Source organism: Dermacentor andersoni, chromosome 1 (assembly GCF_023375885.2).
Source record: "Dermacentor andersoni chromosome 1, qqDerAnde1_hic_scaffold, whole genome shotgun sequence".
NCBI classification, from domain to species: domain Eukaryota; kingdom Metazoa; phylum Arthropoda; class Arachnida; order Ixodida; family Ixodidae; genus Dermacentor; species Dermacentor andersoni.
In genome coordinates this window covers 114,561,999-114,576,307 of record NC_092814.1, presented here as the reverse complement: position 1 = coordinate 114,576,307, position 14,309 = coordinate 114,561,999, and the positions used below count along the sequence as shown (strand labels likewise).

The window sequence follows — 14,309 nt, the reverse complement described above, 5'->3', positions numbered from 1 at the left end:
GAGGATGTCCGCAGCTAGATGCCAGATATCCCATCGTTAGGTATATATGGCACGATTAAACAGCTTTTTTCATACGTGGATCGAAAATTGAACAAAAATTTCACACTTCCGTGGAAGGGCCACACCCCATCAAAATCGCGGAAAAAAAGGTGCGGCCCTTAGACGAGTATGTACAGTATTAGGAACCACCTATAATAACTGTTTATATTTCTGACCCTTCAGGACTCTGTTTTCGCCTACTGTATTGAAGAAATAGAGAAACATCTTGTAATCAATGAAATGCTTAAAATGAAGTTTTAATGCATTTGTAGTTTAAGTAAATTAACAGTGTTAGTACACCCTGAAGGATTGTTGTATCTCATATGAATTGCTTGCATTTAAAATATATACAGACTTTGGTCATCTTGCTTTTTGTGGTAAAACCTTGTATCAATAAAAAATAATAATTAGTGCCATGTTCAGAATAAGGTATAACAGGTGCTGCAAATTCAGAAAACTGTTGATACTTTGCCAGAATTCCTTTGCTAAGTTCTAACTTGGTGTTCATCTCTGGAGAGTGCAGACTATGAGAGAGATAATGCAAATAACTGATCGCTTGCTGTCTAATATTATGCTAGTTTTCTTTAATGTGTGGTTCAAAAAGCAAACTGTTTCTTCAGAGCTGTAATGCAGGAATGTAAGCTTGTTTTTTTACACAATCTCGACTTATGTCACATTTATAACAATATTTTTCTATATTGCAGCTGGCAGCCTATAATTGACTACATTGAAGCGAAGTATGCAGAGTACCTTGATGCAGAATCACGAGTACATCGGACAACATTGCCTGATAACAGAGTTCATTGTTGTCTGTACTTCATTGCACCTTCAGGACATGGGTTAGTACTGTAGTCTTGCTGTTCACTTAGGTTTCACTGCCGTGCAAGAAGCTTAATTTATTAGTTTGTGCTGCACACAGAGAACAGCATTTAAGAGCTCCTCTTAGTGCAGCCAGTGTTATTCTTTCTGCTTGCCTTTCAATAGGTATTGCCTATTGGCTTTTAATGGACAGTATCTTAATTTAAGGGCAACTACTGTCACGGTGTAATCACATTTATAGCATCTGCAACTCATTCCTATAGTACAATCTCTGGATGTCTTCATATTGCAGGTTAAAGCCTCTGGATATTGAATTCATGAAGCGGCTCCATGACAAAGTCAACATTATCCCTGTGATTGCCAAAGCAGACACTATGACACCAGAGGAGTGCAGTCTATTCAAGCGAACGGTGAGAATTAGCTGAAGCCTAGGGCTGCATTTGGCTAGTCACTAAAATGCTTTCCCATCTTGGAATGCTGCCCTGCTCTAATAATGTAGTTTCTTGCTCGAATGTGCTGGCTAGTACTTGGAGGACCTCAGCGAGACCAATGTTATGCACTGAAGTTCTTTTTTGCATACTGTGAATAGTATAGAAAGGTTGTGTACTGTTGCCATAAAAGTCTCGTGGGAATTGGTTTCGCAAAATAGCTCAATTTATGAGCAATTAGGTCATGTGTCTTGCGAAAGAGTATGCGAGTATGCTGGCCAGACCACCCTTGAAACCGAGGCTTTGTGTCTAAGCTTTACAGAACTTGAGCTTTCTTGCGTGTCCTGTACTCAGGAGACTTGTGATGTGATACTAGTAGTACTAAGCAATTTGCCTTGTTGCATGAAAATTTCGCTATATTGAAATCAACCTTTTATGCAAATGAGTACAATCGCCGATAGGTGTTTTATATGAAAAAGGCCACAAGATTTTCTGAATTAACTGGCAATCGGAAAAGCAAACTTCAATGAGAAAAAAAATGATTTTGTTGAATTTGAGAGTCGACGACAGAAGATACAGTTTCATGCAGTGTCAGCGACATCTTCACATCAGCGGTACGAAGCAAAGCCAGCCACGCTTTCGCAACCACTCTGCCCCTATGGCTAATAATGTCGACTGCACTGGGATGACGCTTCGATCTTCTTGTCTCTTACTTCAACTGCTCCCTGAAACTTGAGATTACACATCCTCCAGTACTAAATGTGCGGGAAGACTGCAAATGATGCCACACCATCTCTGCGTGCCCACTCTTTACACACACAGCAGATTACCTCTAAAACAGGGCGCGCAGGCTGCGTATGTGCTGAGCCACGCTGACAGCTGGGCTAGAAAAAGACTGCCCCTTACCGCAAGCTTGCTCCATTCCCCCTTTCCCCTTGCTTGCACAGGAAGGTGGCACTTATCGAGCCGCCATCCTTCTCGGCTCACCCTTGCAAGCTTTCACTTCGTGCAGGGCATGATAGGATATTAACCACCTTCACCTAGACAGTATAAGGCCTTCAGAATCGGTTGAGTGACGTCATACTAAGTGGCCCGACTTGCATAGATTTAAATGGGCACGCTCAAAATGCGGCTGCGCTGATTATTGCATCGCTGCTTTCGTCACACTGCATTAAGCAGTATAAATTCTGGGTGAAGTATCATGACGTCATTAAACAGTGTGAAGGCCTGCTATCAAGGTGGTGTTGTTTTATCGCACTTAGACTTTTTACAGGACATGACGCTGCTCCGCTTTGACAGACGCTCTTCATCACCCAGCACGCGATTTGAGAGGCACGCCCACAAGCAGCTGCTTGTAGTTCAACCATTTGATCATCTGCACATGAATAAGTTTCCATTTATTGTGTCGGTATTGCTTTGGGACAGCAGTGAGATTTCTTTATATTGAAATGGTGTATAAATGCACTTGGTTATATTGAGGTTCTAAATACAGTTAAACCTCGATATAACGAACTTCAATATTAGGAAATTTTCGATATAACAAGGCATGAAAGTGCCGACTGCGAAGACATGTGATGCTGCAATTAAAAGGAAAGTGATCATGTGTGCAGAGACAGATTGAAATCGGGCCGCATCACGGGCGTTCGGAGTTCCCGAAGCTTGCTTGCGGGACTGGCGCAAACAGAAGAGGCGTTCTGCTCCAGTAGCTGCTGCATATGGCATGGCCACGCAGCCCCTATCTTGAAAGCGATCTACATTCGAGACAGTCTACGGATCTAGGCGCACCACGCTGTGTTCTCGTCGCTTAGTTCGCATTGAAGCGAGAAGTCGCACAAAAGTCAATTCGCTCGCTCCTGCTACAGCACTTCCTCACTCCAGTGTTTTGATAAGAGTTTCCATGGTCACTGAGTGAGACGTGTTCATGTTTGCTTGTTAATTTAGTTAGTAAGGGAATGTTTAAAAGGTGATACGGCTGATAAAACTACTATCCTTACTTTTCATATAGCTGTCTGCTAATTTGATATCGCAATCGATGCTTCACCTTTTGAGCGAAACTGCAACTTTTTCTATTTATTGCCACTTTAGTGTATTGGGGAGTAAATCTTTGTTTTTCCAAATGAGAGAAAGTTGTATTTCTGTATGAAAGGATGATGTGCGCAGTTACTGTAAAGGATTTTTTTTTTTTTTTTTAATTTCATGGCAAACGGGTGCACATTACCATTGAGGGTGGGGGTTTTTTCCCCCCTTTTTTTTCATTTTTTTTTTCGCAGAAAACGGGTGTGCGTTACAATGAAGGGCACATTAGAATCTAGTAAATGTGGTAGTGGCTTTGGCATTGCACTGCTAAGCACATGGTCACGGGATCAAATCCTGGTCATGGTGGCCGTGTACCATGTATTGGGTGCACATAAAGGAACCTCAGTTAGTCAAAATTAATCCGAAGTCTCTGCTGCGACGTCTCATTGTCAGATTGTGGTTTTTGGCGCGTAAAACCCAAGAATTTAATCTTCATTGAGTAAGGTAAGCAAGAACACTGTTCCCAGATGCTTCTTGCAGTTTACACACAGACCCAAACATGAGTGGTTGTTTCCCAAAGGATTCTGCCGGTGCATGCCTTGCTGTTTCACTTGCTTTGATGCTTGGACCACTTTTGCAGCGTGCATTTCTGGTGTTTCGCACATGCTGCGGTCAAAAGTTTTGACCAAATTAATTGATGCGTGGCCAAAACCTTCAAATTGACGTTTGGCATTGAATTATGCTTACATTTGCCAGCACCAGATGAGGAGTTTGAATTAATGTTTAACTATAACTGAGTGTCTGCAGCTAACACCTTGTCAGCATCTTCTTACTCGTAAGCACTGGGGAGGGAGATAAATTCTTATGCCCATCTTCAATAGCTTCCTATAGCTCCACAATAGCTCCACAAGCACGACACCACTTAGCTAAGACCCTTAGACACTTGTTGCTTAGATTGCTTTAGTTCTCTTAACAATGGCTATACATTCCTACATACATAGAAGTTTCTTTCGCTCCAGTGTATATTGATGTATTTAATCAGGAAAAGTTCAATAATTCGCACCTCGAAAATTGGTATTGTGGATTACTTTAACCCACCACAATGGTTTATGCAAGCTACATAGAAATTTAACAGCAGATAATTAAGCAGCCATTTTTCTGGGCAAGCAATATGTGTCACAGTTGGCACCAAGTGGCTCTTATAACTAGCAAGGTTTGTGCACCATCCGTGTGCGCATATATCATTGTTATCTTTAACTGCACAAGACAATGGCAAATTCTATGTTCACTGCTACCCATGTACATGCATGATTGTTGTGCATATGTGGTTCTAATATGTTTACCTTTTGGTTTTGCTAACAGATTTTGAATGAGATCACGCAAAACAAAATTCGTCTTTATGAATTTCCTGATCCAGAAGATGAAGAGGAGAGCAAACTACAAAAGCCACTTAAGGTAACTATCCTTCCGTAATATTCAGCTGATACCTGCACTCCAAAGTGTATCTAGGAGTCATAATTAAAGCAAAAACTGACAAGTGCATGGTAATCACCTATCTGCTGCATTGAGTAAGTTATAGGACCTTTATATATATATACACATATACTTCTAGCATGGTCAAAGTATTATTCATCACTTGCCTTAAGCAAAAAAAAAAAAGCAACATTATTGCTTTGCATTATTTGTTTGTTGTTCGGCATGCTCAACTAAATTAGGTGTTCATTACACTCATAGTAAACACGTGCTCTTTAAAACATGTTGAACAGCATGTTGAACAAATGTATTTATTCAACTGTAGCAGCATGCTGTGAAGCAAGGTGGCCTTTTGCATGAGCTAACCTGAAAAAAAGAAAAGACTGGGACACATTGTAGCATCATCTTGACTTTATGGTAGTGTTTGTCTCAGTTCATTTGTAAATATCCCTTCATCTGAAGTTTCATTTTAGCCACGAAAAACTTTAAATGTTGCTTTGTCTTAAAAGTGTCAACATTTGATACTGCTGGTAAGTGAAAAAAGAATTAAACTCATTATCTACGGCATTGTTTAAAAAAATATGTTCCCAAAGTATTGATTTTTTGTAAGTGCCCAATGAAGTGAGCACACCAAGGAAAGTCCAGAAATCTGCTCAAATTAATTTTTTTTCTTCGCGAGCACACAAAAACCTTCCTTTATATGGGGGTAAATCAGAAAGTCTTTGCCCCTATTTTTTTATTAGCCAAAATAAAGTACAGGTACGGTCGCCGACCAATAAATTGGACACCGATAACCCGGACATGCTCGGTAATTCCGACAGCTCCGTGACACCGCCAACGGCCCCATAGACTTGATGTGTAAAGACTACCGATATTTCTGACCGCCACCAGCTCTGCATTCAATTATGCGGACTCCGTCTGGGGCTGTAGCGCAAGCCGGCTCTGCCGCCATTATCTCCTCTGGCACCTCTACGAGACATCAACTATGGCTTCAGAGAGGCAAGGTATCAAGTATGGCCTCAGAGAGTACACGCTTGATGGTAATATCTGAGGTCTTGCCTTGGTAGAAGCCCTACGCCTCAGTGATTTAACTGCAAATGCCGATCTTCGAGGCTTTGCCTGAATTATAGGCCACATCAACATTGCGATCGTCACATCCTCTTCCGACTATTCCGGCAACCCCGCGCATGGCCTGCTCTCGCCATTCTGTTTTTTGTTTGCCTTTCGGCCAGTGTACCGCCATTATGTGCTTGTTTACTTAGTTTGCGTTCCAGAGAGCACTCTGCTGGCTCCAGGAAGTCTTTCTCGTCAACTTGTAGACAGGCCGCGTCAAATGGCACCAATGCAGGTGCCCTCATAGTCCAAATGAGCCTGACTCTGCAACTGAAAGTCCTCAACTGCCACCTTCCACAACAAGCTCAAATGCAGACATCATTGGTGTCTTGCTAGGCTACGGTGGGTCGATTTTTGCAGCCATTACATTTGAAGACTGTGCAGACGTCAACAGTGCAGTGTTGCCGATTGCTGCACTGAACAATGACGAAATAATTGAGCAAGTTCTCCCATCATCAAACAGCGACTCTAGCTAGGATGATGATGTGCCGTGTGCTCCGGAGCCTTCACAAGCAGATGACTCGAGACTTTGCAGTCCTTGCATGGTCGTACATCAACAGCACAAAACTGGCAGAAATACAGGCGTATTTGGTTGCTGTATATGGTTACTTGGGTGCAAAAAAATATAAATAAAATATTTTTTTTGGGTACATTCATTTTTTCGGACATTCAATAGTTCGGACTTAGTTATGTTCTCCGTGGAGTCCGAATTATTGGTCGTCGACTGTAATTACAAATATACATGCTATTCTACATACCCTACACTATTTTTCCACGGAGTCCCCACACCGGTTCGGACATTTGTCTCATCGCAGCACTAAATTTAAGATGCCCCTGGGGTAGAATTCGTCCAGCTGACTGTGGAACCGCCGTTGGACTGCTGTCTTGGCTTGATTGTTGCACGTGAAACCACCTCACATTCCACAAAGTGAGACACCTTTCCCCATATGTGGGCTGCATTTCCCTGTACATTTTGATGGGCGTTCGTCCCTTTGTCCATAGAAAATGAATTGCACTTCGTTCCTCATACACCGTGGACGTGTGAAGCACAACCGCCATCTTCAAGAACTAACAGGAGCGCCGTGCCGTGGAGCTACCGGCAGATAAGGCCGGGCCAGTCTGAGAAAGCTCCACTGCTGGGAATGGCACTCCACTGCTGGAAATCTCCACTGCTGGGAATTGAATCCGCAGTACAGCCATAATTTGGCTATAAAAAAAAAAAAAAGAAAATCTGGGCAAAGACTAATTCATCCTCGTACAAAAAGAGAGTTGGCCTCATCGGCATTTGGAATGTTGACGGAAAGGAGCCACAAAAAAGATCGCAAGCAAATATTCGCATCCTTGATTTGAGGCAGAGCTCTGGACTCTCATCCATGGTACACTTATGCTGGAAGGCCCAACTTCATGCAATATATTTCAAAACAAGGTATAATCCAGAGCAGGTTCACTGCAGTCTTGGCACCAGCATTCAGCTCTCCTTCTTTTTTTCTGCTTTTACATGTCTTTCTAATATTTCTGGATAAAAACAAGCAGCATCTTGTGAGAGTTGGTATTTAGATGGGGCAGGGATGTACCTTGGGAAATGGCAAGAATCAAGCGATACTGGTAGGTTGTCCAACTCGTTGAGAATACTTCCCACTTCGCAAAACACCTGCCAAGAACAGTATTTTTCCTCACCCGCCGTGGTTGTTCAGTGGCTATGGTGTTGGGCTGCTGAGCACGAGGTCGCAGGATCGAATCCCGGCCACGGCGGCCGCATTTCGATGGGGGCGAAATGCGAAAACACCCGTGTACTTAGATGTAGGTGCACGTAGAACCCCAGGCGGTCGAAATTTTCGGAGTCCTCCACTACGGCGTTCCTCATAATCAGAAAGTGGTTGTGGCGCGTAAAACCCCATAATTTCATTTTAATTTAGTATTTTTCTTGTCGCCAGCATTAACAAATAATTTAACACAGATGTCTGCTTTACTTATTTTATTGTTACCTTACTTAATTTTAGGGGTGTGTGAATATTGAAAACTTTCGTATAATCAATCGAATAGTGTCCTACCTGATTCAATCTTTGAATTGAATAATCACTATTCATAAATGCAAATATTTTTCTAATACTTTTTTAATATTCCAAAAACGTCAACTGTACTCAAGTAAGCATAAATTTAGGGCAAAAGTATGGCAAGTTGTCACTCCCGTGGGCATAGCATGGACATAAAACATGAGAACATACGAAGTGGAGCAGGCTACGACACTTAGGTAGCCATACTTTGCAGGCTGTACAGCAATCATTAGCATTCTCTGAAGAGCCCTGTGCATGCAAAGAAACTACTCATTTGCTCCTAATGCTCCATTTGCGCTTTTAATAAACACTTCATAACGTATCATGTAATGACAAGAACTTACTAACTTTATGAGTACTGAGATGTGAACATCATATTATAATTATTGCGATAACAGCTATTCATTATTCGAAAACTATTCTAAAAATCTTCTCAAAAATCATTATTCACACACCCCTACAAATGAGCTACACTCATCTTTTCTAGCTGGTAAGAGCATAGACCGCTTATAGCGCAGTCATCGGAGTTGCGAATATGTGCACTATAACCAAAACATTTTTCACTGGCTGCACACATGCAAAACATGGTAGAGCAAGCAGCCGTGTGCATCTGAGAATCGAAGCATACGACAGGATATGTGCATCCATTTAAATTTACGATTGTTGAAAGGTTAATGTCCGAGAACCCATGACTTTCGCATGAAGTAAAGTAACAAAAAAAAAAAGAAAGAAATCTTCATAGAGAAAATAAATTGCAGACTACGTTTTAGGTCCGCTTGTTTATTCAAAATTTCCCATGGCACCACCACCAACTCTACAAAACTAGTGTAGAACAGCGACTGAAATTTCGGATGCCGTATAGTGTCTCGTTCGATTTCTCAGTCTGGTCAGCATGTTGAAAACATGGTTACCGCGAACCAAGTTGCCACCATTCAAGTGCTGCCCGTAGCATCTGTGCCCTCACTTTCGTTGTCGATTTCCTCCACTTTCCACGTGTCGTACAGGCACTGCGATGCGTTTCGTTGCCTCGGCACTAAACAGCAACTTTGGTCGGCTACTCCCGACGAGGTGTGCTGTCGCCAGCGGTGGTGTCGGGCAGCATGCCCTCGTGGGAAGCTCATCCTTGATACATTCACACCCGTAGAATAATGGGCAAGCAATCACGCGCATGGGCTGAACTGACAGCAGCGTGTGTGAACCGGAGTTTGGTTTCTCGGGCAATAAGGGGGCAGGGGGGGGCTGCGGCGCTGCAAGCGAACGCCCAAGTTTGTATGTGTGCGTACTGGTAGGAACAGTGGAAGCTCGCATGGGGGCATAAAGCCTAAAAGCTTCGAACTAAATTTACAGAACACCACTCATACTGACAGCAATCACAATCACAGATGCTATATCCACACTTCATGACTACGCACATTGCGACGGGTTCACACGAACTGAAGAGCCAAAGTGCCAAAAGCCGCCTAAAAGCGACAATGCGCGTGCATTCAATGTGGAGGGTGTGCTGCTGACGTGCAGCCAAGCAAAGGTTTCTATCTCACCTAGGTAACCCCCACGAACCCATACTGCGCTGCTGCCGTGGTTCTTCTTTTTTCTTTTTCTCTATTTTTGCCTTTTTTATTTGTTCACTCCACGTCATCTCCTCCGCATCACTCTCCCCTCCCATCTGCTGGTGCACCTCCTTCAAAACTGTGCCTGCGGAAGCCACATTATAACCGGGATTTTGTATTGCATGACTGCACCGTAAGCTGTATGCGTATACATGGAGTTCTGTAGAAGAGTAAATGGGGGTCAGAATGAACTGCATTTCAGCCGGTTCTCCACTACAAGCGGTTACGTCATAAGTGGTCTAAGTTGTGTGAGTTGAGAAGCCCATCTCGCCCATGAGAGGTAGAGGGTTAATTGCACTGTACTGCGATTTTCTTGGTCTATAATTACTCAAGGTATGTGTGCTGGCACAAAAGGTTGCCCCAGTATTCTTCATGGCCATTGTGCACAGGATCACTATTGTCTGTGTTATGTTCCTAGACTTATGGCCTGTTTTTGCAGTCTCACTTTTTTTCCCTTCATCACAGATAACTGTTTTGATATTGCCAATTATCAGAGTGAGGAGTGTCTTGTGTTGTCTTTTTATTAGTACTCGCACTATGGCAACAATGATACAAAATTCAGAAGGCCGAAGTGAACACTAATGAGTAGTCATCGACATCATATTTGGGCACTTATCTGATAAATTAGCTTTGCTTGGATATTTAGTAGTTTAACATTTTAACATGGATTGTCTGAATGCTTCTATTCAATATGCTGTGTAACTGATTGCAGGAGCCATGACAACTTCAGCTGCATTAACTAAGTTTGACAAAATAGGGCTCCATTTAATCTAATTTTGTTAACATTCTGCCCTATGAGTAGAAACCAAGTAAACTTAAAAGCGCTACTCTTCCATTATTGGCATCTTCATTTTAGGGTTTGTGCTTCATTTGGGATCCACTGTTTCTGTAAAAGGCATCAGCACTCAGTTTAATTTGTGTCCATCTCTTGTGCTCAAACAGTAATCGCATGTTGTATAGCGCAGCACTGACGAGAATGCTGTTTGTGGAGGTTCTATTTCTGAATTAATGCAGTTCTTGTTCAGTCTGTTAGTTCCACCTGTTATCAGTCATTATCATGATTATCAGTATTATTATGATTATCGACTTCTCTATTCTGCACATGATGCCCCTTTTTACAAAAATAGTTGGGTTAAATTTGCAGTATTTACGCACCTCTATCCAAGCTTTGTAAATAATTCTGCGCATTGTATACCTTGACATGCTAACTGTCGTTAAGCTATAACGTATGACGCAGTTGTGGCCTATGGTACTATGTATCCTTTGGCAGGCTTGTACGTATTTATACTAGGTGAGGCAACTGTTGCCACACTCGGAATAAACAACCATAGAAAGGGCTAGAAAACATTTTAAGAAATTCACTTTCTATAGTTATGTGCTGTTCATCCTAGTTGACTCCTAGCTTCTCCATTTGAACTCACAAATTCCAGCTTCTGGTCTGCTTAAGAGCAAAAATATGCGTTTATTTATAAAGAACAAGATAGTGCAAGTAAGTACAAGAAATTAAGAACAGGACAAATATTGTTGAATGGCTTTCTAAAAGCATTGCAGCTTTAGCTGCATTCTTTATATGCAGTTACCATGGAACTGTGCTTAATGCAGGGCATAACTGTTGTAGGTTGTACTACAGCATTAGTAGTGGGGAAGAATGAAACCATATCCTTGTTCGAGCGTTTCCCGTTTCTCTTTACAGGAACGTGTACCCTTTGCTGTTGTAGGCAGCAATACAGTGGTTGAAGTAAATGGTCGGAGAGTCAGGGGTCGCAAGTATCCTTGGGGAGTTGCAGAAGGTGAGACTTGCGGATTACAGACACTATCACTTCAGTAGTTGTGTTTGACATGGGTGCTCGCTCATCATAACCATGCTTTGGGCTTTTCAAGAGCTTGGCATCAATCGCCCAAGCAGCAAGCTATAAAAACAAGCTTCAAATCAAAGCTCTGTATACCTTGTACAGGATAGTCATCATTTTGCCCTAGCTGAGTTGCTATGTAGCTACAGTTTTTGACTGCATCTGAATGTGTGTACATGACTAAGCATTATCCCGTAGTCGAGGCCACTGTCTGAATTATTCGGCTGCAGTTAGCTTTTCCTAATCTTTCAGGGGTACTTACAGGGGCTTACTTGCTCTGTGACATTTCCCATGACCGTCAAATCCATTCATCTCCCTGCATACTTTTGTGCCTTGTAACTTCTGCGTATTTTAAAATCCTTCAAACTACTAGTGTAAGAAAAAGTTGTCGTAGTTGGTGGTACGCATGTTTCCCATTGTCTTGATTAGGGTGAAGTACAGACAGGGCTTACTGACAGGATTACTCAGACTAATTGGAACCATGAAAGAAAACATGTATGGTATATTACTTGCTCTCTTCATTTTTCGAGGTTCCAAGCTAAGAAAATGCTGTGCACCACATACAATTTTTTAACAAAAAAATATACTGCCTGTTTAGGGTATTGCTTCACAAAAACCACATATATAAGACATGAGTACCTATTTCTTATTGTCACCCTTGCCCTGTAGTACTGTCAACACATGTGAACTTTCCCACTTTTCCAATCTTTTGCAATAATGGCAACTCCTGCATTTCTGATCATCAGAGACTCAACTTCTGCTCTACCTTTCTTATTTCAGTTGAGAACATGGACCACTGTGACTACATTGCCTTGAGGAATATGCTCGTTAGGTATGAAATAATTTGCATATCTGTTTTTGTTATTTGATTTCAGTTGAGTAATTTCTGTACATAATGGAACTACTGTAAAATGAATAGGTGCATTGTTCATTGGTTCTGTGCTTTTTCACATAGGAAATTGAGGATTAATTAATAAAGTATTTTATGTAGTGTGTGATATGCCTTGCTGGTCATGACTACTATGAATTGACACTCTGATTATATGTCTATTTGTTTTCATTAACTCAGACATGGTCGGTACCATTATTTTCTCCCTGTCATCCATTAATTTGTTGCTGTGTGTAGTCCAAAGCCCTGCATTATTGATGAAGCTGTCATTCAACTCGCCGTGCACGCATCTGCTGTGATAAACTGTTAACATATTTGCGATTGCTCGTTTGTAACTTTCAGAGTCTCAAATTCAGAACTGTAAGTGATTGGTGAGGTTGCTTTCTTTGGCGGCTAATCCATTTCTGACAGCATACTCATCCAAGAAATCCTGTAATTTTGCAAATAATTTAACCTTTAATACATACTATTTAGTGTTTGCTGTAACCACTGCTAATGCCTAGTTTCATTATGACCTACCAGACTCATGGAAACGTTGAGACTGCTATGAAACCTCCACGACGAAGACATAACATATAAAGTGACACACCTTATGTTGAGTCAAGGCCTCATGGTAATACTAAAACTGTGTGTTTATGAAAGCCTGGAAATTGAAGCAGCAACCGCATGCACGCTATATTCAAGCAACAGCAACAAACGCACCCAGTCGTGCTGTTGCGTCGCAGCGCGGAGCAACCACATGGACACGACGTCGTTAAAAACGTACCCACAAATTTACATTTTTCGAATACGTACTATGATGCGCTCATACAGACATCTCAAACGTACCACAAGGTCAATGTTTTTAATCGCAGTGGGTTAGATCTCGCTTTAATATGCTGTCATCGCCAGTGGAAATCTGTTCCATGCCGCCAGCATGAACTGCCATAGCTCCATCTGGTGAGCAAAACTTCTCAGGCCTAACAGCGCCAAACAAGCATCCAATCTCAATATTAATGACAAGACACCACCGATACTTTGCTCTCAGCGTTAGATGAAATGGAATGCTTTTACAGTCACGGCAGAGCACAAGTTCAAGTGCAAATTCAGAATTCAGGCAGACTGGTTGCTACCATTTTGTTGCATAATCACGCAGTAATCGACGGAAGCCACTGCGCAGGCTTCCGGACGAAAAACGATACCCTCCCTCCTCATTTTTAATGCTTTGCAGGACCTAGTCAATTAAGTAGCTTCATTCAAGCGATGTTTTACTTATCCATCTAGAAACCATGCAGCAGCAAAATATTAGTCTTGCTATGCTGAGAAGGTGTGGAAAGACTTAAGCATGTGCAAAATGGGCTTCAAACCACCTGTACAAACCCTGGGCAGGTTTGCAAGATCAAATTATTTTTCCCCCTAGGACTCACATGCAGGACCTGAAGGACATCACAAACAGTGTCCACTATGAAAACTACCGTTGCCGAAAGCTTGCTGGTGTTGGCGGTGCTGGGGAGCCAGGTCATGGCAGATCCAACAAGTGAGTCCTACGTCGTCAATTCTGAAAATCACAAGTGCCCAGTAACATGTTTTGTCATCAATGCTGTGTTAAAAGATTGAGGAAAGGTGCTTTTGTTTTTCTTTTGGACGTATTTTAGGGAGGAAAAGTTTTTCTTTTTATTTTTTTTTTATTTTTTAGTGCTATGTTTTGGCAGTTCGTAAGGAGTAGAAAATTGATAAGATACAGTTGATATTTTCACTCTAAGCAGTAATTAGACATGTTACAATAGTGAATATTTCCCATCATAATCACTTCCAGGCACATTTAATATTGATTATGTAGAAGGGATTTTGGATGTGTAAAAGGTTTAGGGTCACACCTTAAAAGAAATTGCTTGAAAAGAGAGCTATAGGAAGTGTGGAGAGCGTTATAATTATACAGGTGGTGTACTTGATGCACACTGTACAGTTTACAGCCCTAAGCATTTTGATGCGCCATCGAAATGACAGCATGAAGTGCAGATATTTTGTTGAGGTTTTAGGTC

General features: G+C 41.8%; 1 protein-coding gene across 1 annotated transcript in view; it reads left to right on the top strand.

Annotated features, from left to right (window-relative positions):
• The window catches only part of pnut (septin 7-like protein pnut), a 79,270-nt gene that overhangs the window by 22,077 nt on the left and 42,884 nt on the right, over window positions 1-14,309 (top strand). Inside the window, exons 3-8 of the mRNA XM_050193649.3 lie at window positions 744-878; window positions 1,151-1,268; window positions 4,665-4,757; window positions 11,243-11,339; window positions 12,180-12,231; window positions 13,688-13,804. Coding sequence (XP_050049606.3) covers window positions 744-878; window positions 1,151-1,268; window positions 4,665-4,757; window positions 11,243-11,339; window positions 12,180-12,231; window positions 13,688-13,804 — 612 coding nt within the window. The remainder of the gene's footprint in view (window positions 1-743; window positions 879-1,150; window positions 1,269-4,664; window positions 4,758-11,242; window positions 11,340-12,179; window positions 12,232-13,687; window positions 13,805-14,309) is intronic.